General features: G+C 45.0%; 1 protein-coding gene across 3 annotated transcripts in view; it reads left to right on the forward strand.

Annotated features, from left to right (window-relative positions):
- LOC140703766 (uncharacterized) overlaps positions 1 to 16,344 on the forward strand; it is a 58,221-nt gene extending 41,877 nt beyond the window's left edge. For 2 of the 3 annotated variants that reach the window (XM_078387641.1, XM_078387639.1), the window contains exons 3-4: positions 2,006 to 2,109; positions 12,064 to 16,344. In XM_078387641.1, the coding sequence (XP_078243767.1) occupies positions 12,064 to 14,019 (1,956 nt within the window). In that variant the 5' untranslated portion in view covers positions 2,006 to 2,109 and the 3' untranslated portion in view covers positions 14,020 to 16,344. The remainder of the gene's footprint in view (positions 1 to 2,005; positions 2,110 to 12,063) is intronic. The other variant, XM_078387640.1, reaches the window with a different exon arrangement.
- The last annotated feature ends 1,618 nt before the right edge of the window (positions 16,345 to 17,962 follow it).

Raw genomic sequence — 17,962 nt, forward strand, 5'->3', positions numbered from 1 at the left:
GATTCTTATTGACATCATTCTATCATTTTTGAGATTGTATCCCATTACAGCTTTTGGCCCCCTGTCCAGCTCCCTGGTTTTGCTTCCTTTGTGACTTCCTCTTTGCCTCAGCCTGCTGGACAAGGGTCTCTTCAAATTGCGAGAGGCCGTGATGTACTGCCTGCCTCCAGGCTGAACGATCAGATGTCAGAGTTTCACATCTGTTGAGGTCTATTCCTAAGGCCTTCAGATCCCTCTTGCAGATATCCTTGTATCGCAGCTGTAGTACAGGTAGAGGAATATTTTTAAACTTTTAAAAGGCATGCACAAAACCCCCCTGCAATTTAAAGAAAGACTTATGCAATACTGTACAGTAAAACCCACCACCCACACAAGAGAACAAATGCAAACTTACCTTCTGCTAGGCAAGTTCCACAGAAGAAGCCAAATTTCTGTTGCTGCAAGCGAAGTCAGCTCTGGAACTTCAAGTGCAAGAGTAAAGCCAGGCAGCATGGGGACCGGTTTTTAAACCTTCCCTGCACAAGGCACAATGCATCCTGGGTATTGACTGTTTAAATGAAAGAAAGCAGCAACAGGGAAAAACAGCCAATGCATCCTGGGTATTCACAGTTTAAATTAGAAAGATAATAGCAACAAGGAAGAAAACACCCTGGAGCAGGAGGGTACTCAAACTGTGAAGAAGCATTGCAAAATGACCGTTAAAAAGACATTCAAGCAATGCACATTCCCCGGGCTGTCAAAAGCATTGCAAAGCCTAACGGGGACCGAAAACCTAATCGTTATGCGAAGCATGGTCCCAAAATTGCTAAGTGAAAATCACCCATAGGGAACATCGTTAAACAGAGCGCAAACCCACTCCGAAAAAATCATCGCTAAGCGAATTCATCGTTATCCGAAGCACTCATTATGCGAGGCACCACTGTATCTATTTCCCTGACCAATCTGCTTCCTATACTGTTTTCAGAAATTCCTGATGATTCTCTACCCATAATTGTAGCAGTCCGGCCGCCACACAGGTGTGGAAGAATCACACAGGACACAAAGATCAGGGCCCAATGAGTTCTGGAGCGACACGGTCAGCCGTGGTGTATTTTGGCTTGAGGGAAGAAAAAACTCTGCCCTGCACGCCTGTGGCCCTTTTTTATGAAAAACAAAATGTCCTCCAATACAAGGGTTACACAGCCAATCACCATACAGTATACGAACTTACATAACATATCTTCTTACAGAGCATGCTCAGGGTAATACAACATTACCATGTATGGCATAGAACGTAAGTTTCCTAGCTTGCTGGTGTATGCAACTGCTTCGCTTAAGCATAATGGCATACTCCCACATCTCCTCCGTTTTTATTTTAATTTGTTCTAGAAGCCATTGCCAATTAACTACTCCTTTATATAAACAGTTCTTCATCTAGAGGAAGGGATCAGTATTAAGCACATGGTAACGGATTTGGTATAATTGCTTCAGGGTTAAGGAGAAGGTAGGAGTAGCACGAGCAAGGCAATTACGAAATGTGTGAATCAAGCTTGGAATATACTGTATGCAGCAATAAATCAATAGAAGCAACAACAAGCAACAATAATGAAGTACATATGTAATTGTCGAAGCCATCCAAAACCGAATGATGGTATGAGTCCCAAAAGGGAAAATCTGATAGCTAATTGAATTAAGTAATGCAATGTTCCATGTCAGAATGTCTTTGAGAAATACAGTGGTGCCCCGCATAGCGATGATAATCTGTTCCAAAAAAATCATCGCTATACGGATTCCTCGCTATGCGGGGCAAAAAAACCCATAGAAATGTATTAAACTCTGTTTAATGCGTTCCTATGGGGACAAAACTCACCGCTCAGCTGGGGGGAAATTCCGGCGGTAGCCTCGGAAGGTCCCCTTTATGCAGAAAGTGTTAAAAGCAAGAATAACAGCAGCTAGTTCAGAGCGTTGAGCAGAGGAGCAAGAAGTAGTGTAACGAGACTGCCATTTGCCTTCTTCATCTTTCCAGGTAACAACCCCGTGGGATGGAGAGCAATAGGTGAAAACAGTAGTAGTGGAATCGGACGATCTGCAAAAAAGGAACTAAGAGTATAAGAGACATAAGAGAGAAAGGTAAGCCATCTATCCTTAGGAGGATTGGCGAGTACAGCACCAGAGAAGCCTGCGAAAGCCACCTGAAAAGGAACAGAGGTTTGTAGGAGTCTTTCTACTTCTCCCGGGGAGAAAGGTAAGTAAAGTGACACAGGATCTGTCCCGGTGAGTTGAAGAACACGGGAGCGAGCCTTGGCAAGTAAGTCTGAAGTAGCTTCAATCAAGCTGTAGGTCTTCTTCGGTGGAGTGTGTGGAAGATGAAGTCATTCTACTGTATAGACTTGATTTGGACCGGGAGAGTAGATAATTCCCGTTGGTAATGCTGTAGGAGATGAAAGCGGGAAAATAGCACAGGCAACACACCAGTCTGTCTCTCATCTGGAGAGTGAAACCCCTGGGATTTTACGGGGCCTGGGGCTGGCCCCCTCTTGCCCGAGCCTCTTCGTTTTCCACTTGACGTTCGGTGGCAGTCATGAGCCGACTAACGAAGTCTGAATATGACTCAGTGGCTCCCTGTCGAATACTGTAAAAACCAAGAGATCCGATACCATCACGGAGGCTGGGAAGCTTCGACCATGCCTTCTGAATAAGTTGTGCAATTTGCTGAATTGCCACATCTGTTAAAGCGAGTTGCTGAGTGACCATTGCAAAATCACGAGTGCCATTACGCTGACCCTCAGTGATAAGCCGTACAGCGGCAATATTTGATTGTGCATTTCGGGCAGCCTGCACTTCCGCTAAAAATCTGAATTCATCTAGGACAATGAGGGCCTGAGCAGGGGGTAGGGCAGACCTAACAAGCAATTTCCAGTCACCAGGTGTCAAGCTTAAGGCAGATATGTTAGCGAGCAGTGCCTTAACAAAATAAGAGTGAGGACCCTAATCTTGAACAGCCTGCATAGCGATCTGGCGTAGCAGGGATGCCTGCGACACCTGGGTATTGATCGTTCCCAGGCTGCCCAGGAATAGCCGGATTTCCCCGAATAATAGCAAATGCAGTGGCAGTGGCAACAGTAGAATGGTGAGAGTTTCCCGTCTCTACCAGAGCTGCAGCAATGGAACAAGCAATAGGAGAAGGTTGAAATAGCTTAGGAAGTGGCTTCTCATAAAATAGCTTGTCATGTTCATCCTCAGAGAACAAATTAAAGTTGTCCGAGTTGTTATTAGCCCATTTTTTCAATCCTTGATCCAGTGGTATAGGATGGATCTGTCAGGATTTGGTGACAGTAGAAATACGCAGAGTTATTGAAGACACAAGTTCTTCTTTTGTTGCAAGACGGTTGTATTTACAAATATTTACAGTTATTTACAGGCAGGCTTCTCAACAGCATGGCAGGAAATTTTTATACAATCTGACATAATGCATGGCAGCAAGTGGTGGAGGAGGAAGAGAAAGACATAAAGACACTGTCCACTTATATACATGTATATGGCATTTTTAGTCCAATCAGAAGACAGATGACTTCATCCTTTGCACCTGGTCTTCTTCTTGTTTCAAGACATTGCATCATCTCCAGAGTGATTCAGCATTCTCACATCTGTGCACAATGGCAGCTCGTTAATGATACACTTATACATGTTCGTTTGTTTCGTCGTGTCCGACTCTTCGTGACCCCATGGACCAGAGCACGCCAGGCCCTCCTATCTTCCACTGCCTCCCGGAGTTGTGTCAGATTCATGTTGGTTGCTTCGGTGACACTTTCCAGCCATCTCATCCTCGGTCGTCCCCTTCTCCTCTTGCCATCACACTTTCCTAACATCAAGGTTTTTTACAAGGAGACTTTTCTTCTCATGAAATGGCCAAAGTACTGGAGCCTCAGCTTCAGGATCTGTCCTTCCAGTGAGCACTCAGGGTTGATTTTCTTTAGACTTGATAGGTTTGTTCTCCTTGCAGTCCAAGGGACTCTCAAGAGCCTCCTGCAGCACCACAATTCAAAGGCATCAATTCTTCGGCGGTCTGCCTTCATTATGGTCCAGCTCTCACTTCCATACATCACAACAGGAAAAACCCTAGCTTTGACTATTCGGACTTATGTTGGTAAGGTGATGTCTCTGCTTTTTAAGATGCTGTCAAGATTTGTCATCACTTTCCTCCCAAGAAGCAGGCGTCTTTTAATTTCGTGGCTGCTGTCTCCATCTGCAGTGATCATGGAGCCCAGGAAAATAAAATCTGTCACTGCCTCCATGTTTTCCCCTTCTATTTCCCAGGAGGTGATGGGACCAGTGGCCATGATCTTAGTTTTTTGATGTTGAGTTTCAGACTGTTTTTTACACTGTCCTCTTTCACCCGCATTACAAGTTTCTTTAATTCCTCCTCACTTTCTGCCATTAGAGTGGTATCATCTGCATATCGGAGGTTGTTGATATTTCTTCCGGCAATCTTAATTCCGGTTTGGGATTCCTTCAGTCCAGCCTTCCGCATGATGTATTCTGCATATAAGTTAAATAAGCTGGGGGACAATATACAGCCTTGTCGTACTCCTTTCCCAATTTTGAACCAATCAGTTGTTCCATAGTCAGTTCTAACTGTTGCTTCCTGTCCCACATATAGGTTTCTCAGGAGACAGATAAGGTGGTCAGGCACTCCCATTTCTTTAAGAACTTGCCATAGTTTGCTGTGGTCCACACAGTCAAAGGCTTTTGCATAGTCAATGAAACAGAAGTAGATGTTTTTCTGGAACTCTTTGGCTTTCTCCATAATCCAGCGCATGTTAGCAATTTGGTCTCGAGTTCGTCTGCTCCTTCGAAATCCAGCTTGCACTTCTGGGAGCTCTCGGTCTACATACTGCTGAAGCCTACCTTGGAGGATTTTGAGCATAACCTTGCTAGCGTGTGAAATGAGTGCAATTGTACGGTAGTTGGAACATTCTTTGGCACTGCCCTTCTTTGGGATTGGGATGTAAATTGATCTTTTCCAATCCTCTGGCCACTGTTGGGTTTTCCAGACTTGCTGGCATATTGAATGTAGCACCTTAACAGCATCATCTTTCAAGATTTTAAATAGTTCAACTGAATTGCCATCACCTCCACTGACCTTGTTAGCCAGGCTTTCTAAGGCCCACTTGACTTCACTCTGCAGGATGTCTGGCTCAGGGTCAGCAACTACATTGTCTGAGTTGTCCGGGATATCCACATCTTTCTGGTATAATTCCTCTGTGTATTCTTGCCACGGCTTCTTGACATCTTTTGCTTCTGTTAGGTCCCTCCCATTTTTGTCCTTTATCATGTCCATCTTTGTGCAAAATGTTCCTCTAATATCTCCAACTCCTTCATGGATTGCTGCCTTGTCGTGGCGAAGGGGCTTGAGTAACTCAGAGAAGCTATGGGCTATGCCGTGCAGGGACACCCAAGACGGACAGGACATAGTGGAGAGTTCTGACTAAACGCAATCCACCTGGAGTAGGAAATGGCAAGCCACTCCAGCATCTTTGCCAAGAACGCCCCATGATCAGAAACAAAAGGCTAAAAGATATGACGCTGGAAGATGGGCCCCTCAGGTCGGAAGGCGTCCAACATGCTACTGAGGAAGAGTGGAGGACAAGTACAAGTAGCTCCAGAGCTAATGAAGTGGTTGGGCCAAAGCCGAAAGGACGCTCAGCTGTGGACGTGCCTGGAAGTGAAAGGAAAATCCAATGCTGCAAAGAAGAATGCTGCATAGGAACCTGGAATGTAAGATCTATGAACGTTGGGAAGCTGGAGGTGGTCAAACAGGAGATGGCAAGAATAAACATCGACATCCTGGGCATCAGTGAACTAAAATGGACAGGAATGGGCGAATTCAGCTCAGATGATTATCATATCTACTATTGTGGACAAGAATCCCGTAGAAGGAATGGAGTAGCCCTCATAGTCAACAAAAGAGTGGGAAAAGCTGTAATGGGATACAATCTCCAAAATGATAGAATGATGTCAATACGAATCCAAGGCAGACCATTCAACATCACAATAATCCAAGTTTATGCACCAACCAGCATTGCTGAGGAGACTGAAATTGAACAATTCTATGAAGATTTACAACATCTTCTAGAACTGACACCAAAGAAAGATGTTCTTCTCATTCTAGGGGACTGGAATGCTAAAGTAGGGAGCCAAGAGATAAAAGGAACAACAGGGAAGTTTGGCCTTGGAGTTCAGAATGAAGCAGGACAAAGGCTAATAGAGTTTTGTCAAGAGAATAAGCTGGTCATCACAAACACTCTTTTCCAACAACACAAGAGGCGACTCTATACATGGAAATCACCAGATGGGCAATATCGAAATCAGATTGATTATATTCTCTGCAGCCAAAGATGGAGAAGCTCTATACAGTCAGCAAAAACAAGACCGGGAGCTGAATGTGCCTCTGAGCATCAGCTTCTCATAGCAAAATTCAAGCTTAGACTGAAGAGATTAGGAAAAACCACTGGGCCACTCAGGTATAATCTAAACCAAATCCCTTATGAATACACAGTGGAAGTAAAGAACAGATTTAAGGAACTAGATTTGGTGGACAGAGTGCCTGAAGAACTTTGGATAGAGGCTCGTAACATTGTCCAGGAGGCAGCAACGAAAACCATCCCAAAGAAAAGGAAATGCAAGAAAGCAAAGTGGCTGTCCAACGAGGCCTTAGAAATAGCAGAGAGGAGAAGGGAAGCAAAATGCAAGGGAGATAGGGAAAGTTACAGAAACTTGAATGCAGACTTCCAAAGAATAGCAAGGAGAGACAAGAGGGCCTTCTTAAATGAACAATGCAAAGAAATAGAGGAAGATAACAGAAAAGGAAAGACCAGAGATCTGTTTAGGAAAATCGGACATATTAGAGGAACATTTTGCGCAAAGATGAACATGATAAAAGACAAAAATGGGAAGGACCTAACAGAAGCAGAAGACGTCAAGACGAGGTGGCAAGAATACACAGAGGAATTATATCAGAAAGATTTGGATATCCCGGACAACCCAGACAATGTAGTTGCTGACCTTGAGCCAGACATCCTGGAGAGCGAAGTCAAGTGGGCCTTAGAAAGCCTGGCTAACAACAAGGCCAGTGGAGGTGATGGCATTCCAGTTGAACTATTTAAAATCTTGAAAGATGATGCTGTTAAGGTGCTACATTCAATATGCCAGCAAGTTTGGAAAACTCAACAGTGGCCAGAGGATTGGAAAAGATCAGTCTACATCCCAATCCCAAAGAAAGGCAGTGCCAAAGAATGCTCCAACTACTGCACAATTGCACTCATTTCGCACGCTAGCAAGGTTATGCTCAAAATCCTCCAAGGTAGGCTTCAGCAGTATGTGGACCGAGAACTCCCAGAAGTACAAGCTGGATTCCGAAGAGGCAGAGGAACCCGAGACCAAATTGCTAACTTGCGCTGGATTATGGAGAAAGCCAGAGAGTTCCAGAAAAATATCTACTTCTGCTTCATTGACTATGCGAAAGCCTTTGACTGTGTGGACCACAGCAAACTATGGCAAGTTCTTAAAGAAATGGGAGTGCCTGAGCACTTTATCTGTCTCCTGAGAAACCTATATGTGGGACAGGAAGCAACAGTCAGAACTGGTCATGGAACAACTGAGTGGTTCAAAATTGGGAAAGGAGTACGGCAAGGCTGTATATTGTCCCCCAGCTTATTTAACTTATATGCAGAATACATCATGCGGAAGGCTGGACTGGAAGAAACCCAAGCCGGAATTAAGATTGCCGGAAGAAATATCAACAACCTCAGATATGCAGATGATACCACTCTGATGGCAGAAAGTGAGGAGGAATTAAAGAACCTTGTAATGAGAGTGAAAGAGGAGAGTGCAAAAAACGGTCTGAAACTCAACATCAAAAAAACTAAGATCATGGCCACTGGTCCCATCACCTCCTGGGAAATAGAAGGGGAAGATATGGAGGCAGTGTCAAATTTTATCTTCCTGGGCTCCATGATCACTGCAGATGGAGACAGCAGCCCTGAAATTAAAAGGCGCCTTCTTCTTGGGAGGAAAGCGATGACAAATCTTGACAGCATCTTGAAAAGCAGAGACATCACCTTGCCAACAAAAGTCCGAATAGTCAAAGCTATGGTTTTTCCTGTCGTGATGTATGGAAGTGAGAGCTGGACCATAAAGAAAGCAGACCGCCGAAGAATTGATGCCTTTGAATTGTGGTGCTGGAGGAGGCTCTTGAGAATCCCCTGGACTGCAAGGAGAACAAACCTATCAGTTCTAAAGGAAATCAACCCTGAATGCTCACTTGAAGGACAGATCCTGAAGCTGAGGCTCCAGTACTTTGGCCATCTCATGAGAAGAAAAGAGTCCTTGGAAAAAACCTTGATGTTAGGAAGGTGTGAAGGCAAGAGGAGAAGGGGACGACCGAGGATGAGATGGCTGGACAGTGTCTGCGAAGCAACCAACATGAACCTGACACAACTCCGGGAGGCAGTAGAAGACAGGAGGGCCTGGCGTGCTCTGGTCCATGGGGTCACGAAGAGTCGGACACGACTAAACGACTAAACAGACAGAATATCTCCAATTTTCCTGAACAGATCTCTGGTTTTTCCTTTTCTGTTATTTTCCTCTATTTCTTTGCATTGTTCATTTAAGAAGGCCCGCTTGTCTCTCCTTGCTATTCTTTGGAAGTCTGCATTCAATTTTCTGTAACTTACCCTATCTCCCTTGCATTTTGCTTCCCTTCTCCTCTCTGCTATTTCTAAGGCCTCGTTGGACAGCCACTTTGCTTTCTTGCATTTCCTTTTCTTTGGGATGGTTTTCGTTGCTGTCTCCTGGACAATGTTACGAGCCTCTATCCAAAGTTCTTCAGGCACTCTGTCCACCAAATCTAGTTCCTTAAATCTGTTCTTTACTTCCACTATGTATTCATAAGGAATTTGGTTTAGATTATACCTGAGTGGCCCAGTGGTTTTTCCTACTCTCTTCAGTCTGAGCTTGAATTTTGCTATGAGAAGCTGATGCTCAGAGGCACATTCAGCTCCCAGTCTTGTTTTTGCTGACTGTATAGAGCTTCTCCATCTCTGGCTGCAGAGAATATAATCAATCTGATTTCGATATTGCCCATCTGGTTATTTCCATGTATAGAGTCGCCTCTTGTGTTGTTGGAAAAGAGTGTTTGTGATGACCAGCTTGTTCTCTTGACAAAACTCTATTAGCCTTTGTCCTGCTTCGTTTTGAACTCCAAGGCCAAACTTCCCTGTTGTTCCTTTTATCTCTTGGCTCCCTACTTTAGCATTCCAGTCCCCTAGAATGAGAAGAACATCTTTCTTTGGTGTCAGTTCTAGAAGGTGTTGTAAATCTTCATAAAACTGTTCAATTTCAGTCTCCTCAGCAATGGTGGTTGGTGCATAAACTTGGATTATTGTGATGTTGAAAGGTCTGCCTTGCATTTGTATTGACATCATTCTATCATTTTTGAGATTGTATCCCATTACAGCTTTCCCCACTCTTTTGTTGACTATGAAGGCTACTCCATTCCTTCTACGGGATTCTTGCCCACAGTAGTAGATGTGATAATCATCTGAGCTGAATTTGCCCATTCCTATCCATTTTAGTTCGCTGATGCCTAGGATGTCGATGTTTATTCTTGCCATCTCCAGTTTGACCACCTCCAGCTTCCCAAGGTTCATAGATCTTACATTCCAGGTTCCTATGCAGTATTTTTCTTTGCAGCATTGGACTTTCCTTTTACTTCCAGGCACGTCCACAGCTGAGCGTCCTTTCGGCTTTGACACAACCACTTCATTAGCTCTGGAGCTACTTGTACTTGTCCTCCGCTCTTCCTCAGTAGCATGTTGGACGCCTTCCGACCTGAGGGGCCCATCTTGCAGCGTCATATCTTTTAGCCTTTTGTTTCTTTTCATGTGGTTTTCTTGGCAAAGATACTGGAGTGGCTTGCCAGTTCCTACTCCAGGTGGATTGCGTTTAGTCGGAATTCTCCACTATGTCCTGTCAGTCTTGGGTGTCCCTGCATGGCATAGCGCATAGCTTCTCTGAGTTACTCAAGCCCCTTCACCACGACAAGGCAGCAATCCATGAAGGGCCTTATTGGATACAGACCTGGCATTCAACAACACGAGGCGTAGAGTGGTCCGGCCGCCACACAGGTGTGGAAGAATCAAACAGGACACAAAGATAAGGGCCAAATGGGTTCCAAAGTGACACAGTCAGCTGTGATGTATTTTATGAAAAACAAAATGTCCTCCAATACAAGGGTTACACAGCCAATCGCCATACAGTACAGTGGTGCCTCGTATAACAAGTGCCTCGTATAACAAGGAATCCACATAACGATGGCTTTTTTGCGATGGCTTTTGCGATTGCGTACCGATGTTGCCTATGGGGAAAAATTGCTTTGCGATGTTTTCCGCATAGGCACCATTTGCCAGCTCAAGAAGCGGGCGTTCGCTTGGGAGGAGGTAGGGGAATCTTCCCACCTCCTCCTGCCCGATCGCCGGCCTGTCAGCAGGCTGAAAACCCGGCGTTCGCTCAGGAGGAGGTGGGGGAATCTTCCCACCTCCTCCTGCCCGATCGCCGGCCTGTCAGCTGGCTGAAAACCCGGCGTTCGCTCGGGAGGAAGTGGGGGAATCTTCCCACCTACTCCTGCCCGATTGCCGGCCTGTCAGCCGGCTGAACAAGCAGGCATTCGCTTGGGAGGAGGTGGGGGAATCTTCCCACCTCCTCCTGCCTGATCGCCGGCCTGTCAGCCAGCTGAAAATCTGGCGTTCGCTCGGGAGGAGGTGGGGGAATCTTCCCACCTCCTCCTGCCCAATCGCCGGCGTCTTAGCCGGCTGAAGTCCGGCTATGCTTCCGACCCTCCCCCCATGGCTTGGATCCGAGCCACGGGGGGAGGGTGGTGGGATCCGGATGCCTTTCAGGCATCCCGGGCTTGGATCCTCCCGCCGCTGGTTACCCATGGCTTGGGTAACCGGCAGGGGGTGGGATCCAAGCCCGGGATGCCTGAAAGGCATCCGGACCCCCCACTCTTCCCCTGCGGCTTGGATCTGAGCCGCGGCGGCTACCCCAGCCATGGCCGGACTCTAGGGAGTCCAGCCATGGCTGAGGTAGCCACCGCGGGTCAGATCCAAGCCGCGGGGGAGGGAGAAAACTGGATAATCCGTTCCTATTAGAACGGATTATACGGTTTTCAATGCATCTCTATGGGAAAACTCATTTCACTTAACGATGTTTTCCCATAACGATGTTTTTTTACAACAAATGAACCTCGCTATGCGAGGCACCACTGTATATGAACCTACATAACATATCTTCTTACTGAGCATGCTCAGGGTAATAGAACATTACCATATATGGCATATAACATAAGTTTCCTAGCTTGCTGGTGTATGCAACTGCTTCACTTAAACAGAATGGCATACTCCCACACATAATAGCCTTTTATAAATTCTACGTCCCATCCGTTTCGTGGACTTGTCCTTTCTCTTCTCCCTCTGAATAATAATCTCTGCAGACTTTGTCAGTTCCCAGCATCTACCACTAACTTCTCTTTACCCGTTCTTGAGTCAAATAATCTAGCTGCATTCATCCACTTTCACACTTCCTTTCTAACACTGTCCTTTCCCCCCTTGTTATTCATTTTTGCTTTTAAAAAATCCTTAAATTCAATTATTTGGCTCCTCTTTAATCAAGTTTGAGGAATTCCTTTCTGATTTTCTGGAAACTTAAGTATAATCATTGGGGAGAATTTGCGAAGGAAAAAAGTTAACATAACTTATTTTGAATTCTATGTACTTACATGGGTGTGGAAATGATCCTCCCTTCATGACTCCTTGCTCCATATGGTCCCTCACTCAAGAGCCCATCCAACCTCAAGCCCAAAGGAATAATCTCCGGTCTGGCATCATCCCCTCCCCTGGTTCTCTTCCCTCACCTTTTTGGCTTTCTTTCCTTCCTACTCTGTGACTCAGGTGGAACCCGGACACATCATTCCTTATTCGTGCAGATTTTGGATGTGATTGTTTTCTTCTTTTTCTATTCTACTAGATGATGAACAGGCGGAGAATTGCCCGGCAACATCTGGGAAAACCTGGTCAGGAACTCACAATCAAGCAGGAAAACAGAGAATTGAAAATAGGAATGGGCAGGCATGGACTTTACATGGAAGGACTGATGCAGGAGAGAAACCACATAAATGCATGTCACCTCAATAGACATAAAAGAACATATGAAGGGGAGAAAATGTATCCATGTATGGAATGTGGAAAGAGCTTCAGTCAGAGTACTATCCTTAGGTCACATCAAAGAACTCACATTGGGGAGATACCACATACATGCATGGAATGTGGAAAGAGCTTCGTTCGCAGTAGCAATCTTAGGCTACATCAAAGGAGTCACACTGGGGAGAAACCACATAAATGCTTGGAATGTGGAAAGAGCTTTAGTCAGAGTGGTCACCTTAGGTTACATCAAAGGACTCACACTGGGGAGAAACCACATAAATGCATGGAATGTGGAAAGAGCTTCAGTCAGAGTGGTCAGCTTCGGTTACATCAAAGGACTCACACTGGGGAGAAACCATATACATGCTTGGAATGTGGAAAGAGCTTTAGTGACAGCCGTGCCCTTAGGTCACATGGAATCACACACACTGGGAAGAACCCACATCAATGCATGGAATGTGGAAAGAGCTTCAGTCAGAGTGGTCACCTTAGGTTGCATGAAAGGACTCACACTGGGGAGAAACCACATAAATGCATGGAATGTGGAAAGAGCTTCAGTCAGAGTGGTCACCTTAGGTTACATCAAAGGACTCACACTGGGGAAAAACCACATAAATGCATGGAATGTGGAAAGAGCTTCAGTCAGAGTGGTCACCTTAGGTTACATCAAAGGACCCATAGTGGGGAAAAACCACATAAATGCATGAAATGTGGAAAGAGCTTTAGTCGGACTGGTGAACTTAGATCACATGAACGAACTCATACTGGGGAGAAACCATATAAATGCACGGAATGTGAAAAGAGCTTTAGTCACAGTAGCGATCTTAGGTTACATCAAAGGACTCACACTGGAGAGAAACCACATAAATGCATGGAATGTGGAAAAAGCTTCAGTCAGAGTGGTCACCTTAGGTTACATCAAAGGACTCACACTGGGGAAAAACCACATAAATGCATGGAATGTGGAAAGAGCTTTAATCGCAGTAGTAACCTGAGGTTACATCAAAAAACCCACACTGGAGAGAAACCACATAAATGCATGGAATGTGGAAAGAGCTTTAGTCACTGTTGTTCCCTTAAAGTACATCGAAGGACTCACACTGGGGAGAAACCACATAAATGCATGGAATGTGGAAAGAGCTTTACTCACAGTGGCAACCTTAGGTTACATCAAAGGATTCACACTGGGGAGAAACCACATAAATGCTTGGAATGTGAAAAGAGCTTTAGTCAGAGTAGTCACCTTAGATTACATCAAAGAACTCACACTGGGGAGAAACCACATAAATGCATGATATGTGGAAAAAGCTTTAGTAACAGTGGTGTCCTTAAAGTACATCAAAGGACTCACACTGGGGAGAAACCATATATATGCATGAAATGTGGAAAGAGCTTTCGTTACAGTGGTGTTCTTAAATTACATCAAAGGACTCACACTGGGGAGAAACCACATAAGTGCATGGAATGTGGAAAGCGCTTTAGTGAGAGTAGCCACCTTAGGATACATCAAAGGACTCACACTGGGGAGAAACCATATAAATGCATACACTGTGGAAAGAGCTTTAGTCACAGTGGTGTCCTTAGATTACACCAAAGAATTCACACTGGAGAGAAACCATATAAATGCTTGGAATGTGACAAGAGCTTTAGTCAGAGTGGTCACCTTAGATTACATCAAAGGACTCACACTGGGGAAAAACCACATAAATGCATGGAATGTGGAAAGAGCTTTAGTGACAGTAGCGCCCTTAGGTTACATCACAAGAATCACACTGGGTAGAAACCACATAAATGCATGGAATGTGGAAAGCCCTTTAATGACAGTGGTGTCCTTAAGTTACATCAAAGGACTCACACTTGGGAGAAACCACATAAAAGCATGGAATGTGGAAAAAGCTTTAGTTAGAGTGGTCAGCTTAGGGTACATCAAAGGATTCACACTGGGGAGAAACCACATCAATGTATGGAATGTGGAAAGAGCTTTAGTAACAGTGGTGTCCTCAGATAAAGGTCCCTTTTTACTATTTTTTTCCAGTTGTGTTCGACTCTAGGGGGCAGTGCTCATCCCTGTTTCCAAGTCATAAAGCCAATGTTTGTTGGAATGCAATCTTCCGTGGTGACATGGCCAATGGGACTTTGACACGGACTGCTGTTACCTTCACACTGAGGTGGTCCCTGTTTATCTACTCACATTTGCATGCTTTCGAACCTCTAGGTTGGCTCAGTCCATCACATGGATTCTATCTTACAGTTGAAGATCTACAGACCTTACAGCAGAGAGGCTTCTGTGGTTTAACTCGCAGCGCCACCACATCCCCGGTTTTCGCAAAGCGAATTTTTCCCCATTAGGCATCCGAAGGGGAATCCTGGCAGTGACCTCGGAAGGACCCTTCGGAAGGGTCCTTCCGAGGCTACCGCCGGCATTTTCCCCCAGCTGAGCAGCGGGGCTCCCGCTCAGCTTGGGGAAAATGCCCCCTCCGAAGGGGAATCCCGGCGGTGGCCTTGGAACGACCCTTCGGAAGGGTCCTTCCGAGGCTACCACCGGCATTTTCCTCCAGCTGAGCAGCGGGAGCGGTCCTTTGGAGGCTCCCACCACTCAGCTGGGGGAAAATGGGGCCCATGGGGAAAACATCGCAAAGCGATTTTTCCCCATAGGCAACATCGCAAAGCGATGGCAAAAGAGTTTGCTTTTTTGCCATCGCTATGCGGATTCATCGTTAACCGGGGCACTCGTTAAACAAGGCACCACTGTATGTATATATATATAGATATAGATATAGATATATAGATATATAGACATATAGATATATAGATATATATAGAGAGAGAATTATTTATGAATAACTAGGCGCTTCTATGCAGAGTAGTCTGCTTTGTCATGGCAGGAATTGTTGGAAGAAGTGTAAAGTTTTGTTTTTTAAGTTCTGGTTTCTTCAGGCCCTGGACTGCACTGGGTCAGAGGTTTTTCTGACTGATGCAGAATAAAGGAATATAAAAATTGGAAAAGATCTCTCACAAAGTGTTATTTCTATGGACAGAAAAGAGCAGATACGGATTAAATGTATTTCTATGGGAAATGCAAATTCGACCTACGAACTTTTCGACCTACGAACCACCTTCCAATGCTGATTAAGTTCGTAAGTCGAGACCCCACTCTAGTGAAGAGTGAGAAGCTGTCATTTGTTTTAGAAGGCTTTTTCCTCCTAAATAATAGTAATTGAATTTTAAAGAGGGTGTCAATGAGTTTGTATTACTTAATTTTAATAAACAAATAAACAGAAAGGAATGGAGAAACATATTGTAGATATTTGGTTTCATGATGCTGGGTGAAAATCCTTGGAAGAGCGGAAAGATAACAGTGTGGCAATGACAGCCACCAATGGATTTTACAAACGTCTGGGTGAGAACAACATTTTCTGTTTCTTAACAACACACTTATAGCCAAATAGTGCTTTTAAAAATGTATTTGCGAAGGCTTTCACCGCTAGGATCTAATGGTAGTTGTGGGTTTTTCGGGCTCTTTGGCCGTGTTCTGAAGGTTCTTTTTCCTAACATTTCACCACTCTCTGTGGCTCTGGTTGCTGTCCTCTAAAGATGCCAGCCACAGAGACTGGCGAAACGTTAGGAAAAACAACCTTCAGGACACGGCCAAAAAGCCCGAAAAACCCACAACAACCAGTGCTTTTTTTTTACTTTGTATTTATTTATTTTAAATTTTAAAGAATTTTGCATTTCTTTCATGGAAAATAATACTTTTAAAATTATTTTTATCGTATTCTTAGGAAGTTCAAAGTGTTCTGAAGATGTATTCTGTTTTTCCGGATTATGAGCACCAGTGTTTTAATGTGTTTGGATTTTAGATTCAAACACGCCTTAAATTTTCCCTATTATCCAAATTTAAGTTGCTGCATCTTTTTACGTGGTGCAAGGATGTATTTTAATTAAGCCTGTAGTTTTTGCGTAACTGTATGATGTTTGGATTTAGAGATCTCTACCAAGAGTTTTTTTTCCCTCACGCCTGTAAGAGTGCCTTATATTTTCTTTTTAATTTAGTGTATTTAAGTATGGAATCTAAAACAATGTAAATAAATGAACTTGTACAGAATTAACAAGTTTTGGAATTGCCTGGAATCACTGCAACAATGAAAAGACTTCCTATGAAATACCCAGATGAACTTCAAACACCTTGTCACTGGCTGTCTATCTGACCAAGAAAGTCGGGCTGAACCCATCCTGACTGGATTGCCGTCCTTTCCTGAGAAGAGGAGGAAGAAGCCCATGGAGCCCCAGAGACAGAACATATGACCTGTCAGAGAAGTGAAACCTCTTTGGGGAGAACAGAAAGATAGAGAGATGAGGTCACAGAGAAAACCAGGAAGATAGAGATAGTTCCGGGTGAAGAATCCAAGGTCTAGGCCAATGAAGGGAAGGGAGAGTCTGGAAATAAAGAGCCAGGGGTGTCTCTTCCTCCCAAGGAGGGAGACAGCGGAAGCTGGAGAGGCGGATAGCCCAGCTGCGGCCCTATCTCGATGTGGGGGCGCTCACTACCTTGGTGCATGCGCTCATAATCTCAAGATTAGACCACTGTAATGTGCTCTATGTGGGGCTGCCTTTGAGGCTGCTGCGGAAACTTCAGGTGGTGCAGAATGCAGCGACCAGACTTCTCAGTGTGATGAAAAAATACCAATACGTCTCACCCAATCTGGCCGCATTGCATTGGCTGCCCATCCACTTCCGCATTGACTTCAAAGTGTTGATGCTTACCTATAAAGCCCTAAATGGTTTGGGGCCTACTCACACCAAGATCTATCCGTGTCACTCGCGCGAGCCAGGAGGTGAGGCTGAGGAGCCTAAAGCTGAGGGAGGCCCAGAAGGAAAAGACAAGAAATCGGGCCTTCTCAGCGGTGGCTCCTCGCCTCTGGAATAATCTACCTCCTGATATTCGCGCAGCTCCCTCGCTGGGTATTTTTAAATAGCAACTAAAAACATTGATGTTCTGGCAGTCCTTCCCCTCAGTCAATTCCTGACCTCCACTTCCTCCCCTTTCCCCCCTTCGGAGGACCAGCCTGCCTCCCCCACCCTCATCCCCATCCTCAGCAAAGGCCTTCTGTGGGCCGCAGCTGGGCAGAAAGGTTTCTCAAGATGTCCAAACAGTTGGAGACCCCCTTCCAGTCAGATGTAGTGGGAAGAACAGGGACAACTTGACCACAAGATGCAGTGATTGCTTCTCTGGTTGCAAGGAAATAAATTCAGAGTGGTTTGGCGGCATCCACCCTCACCAGTCAGGATGGCGGTTAATGATTAGGTTGCAAACTGACCAATACCACTTGTTGTGGAACATGACCCACAAGCTACCACCCAGTTAAGCTTGGGTTACTCAGGAGTTTTGGACTGCAACTCCCAGAAGCCTTCACCACCAACTGTGCTGGCTGGGGTTTCTGGGAGTTGCAGTTCAAAAACATCCGAGTAACAAAGGTTAAGAACCACTGGCTTAGTATAGTAAATCCCGCTAGAGTATGACCATTGAATTAACTGGGATTTAGGGAATCAGCTCCTTCATAAACTCTATTGATTGAAAGGCAGCTTCTCTCAGTGCCTTGCTCTGCTACAATAAGTTGCATTTAGAGCAGGCTTGTCAGAGGAATTTTTGGATGAGCTGAATTACTGAATTCCTCAGGGATGCAAGGAGCCTCCTTGAGTGCACTTTTCTACACTAAGGAACA

Source organism: Pogona vitticeps, chromosome 2 (assembly GCF_051106095.1).
Source record: "Pogona vitticeps strain Pit_001003342236 chromosome 2, PviZW2.1, whole genome shotgun sequence".
NCBI lineage: Eukaryota > Metazoa > Chordata > Lepidosauria > Squamata > Agamidae > Pogona > Pogona vitticeps.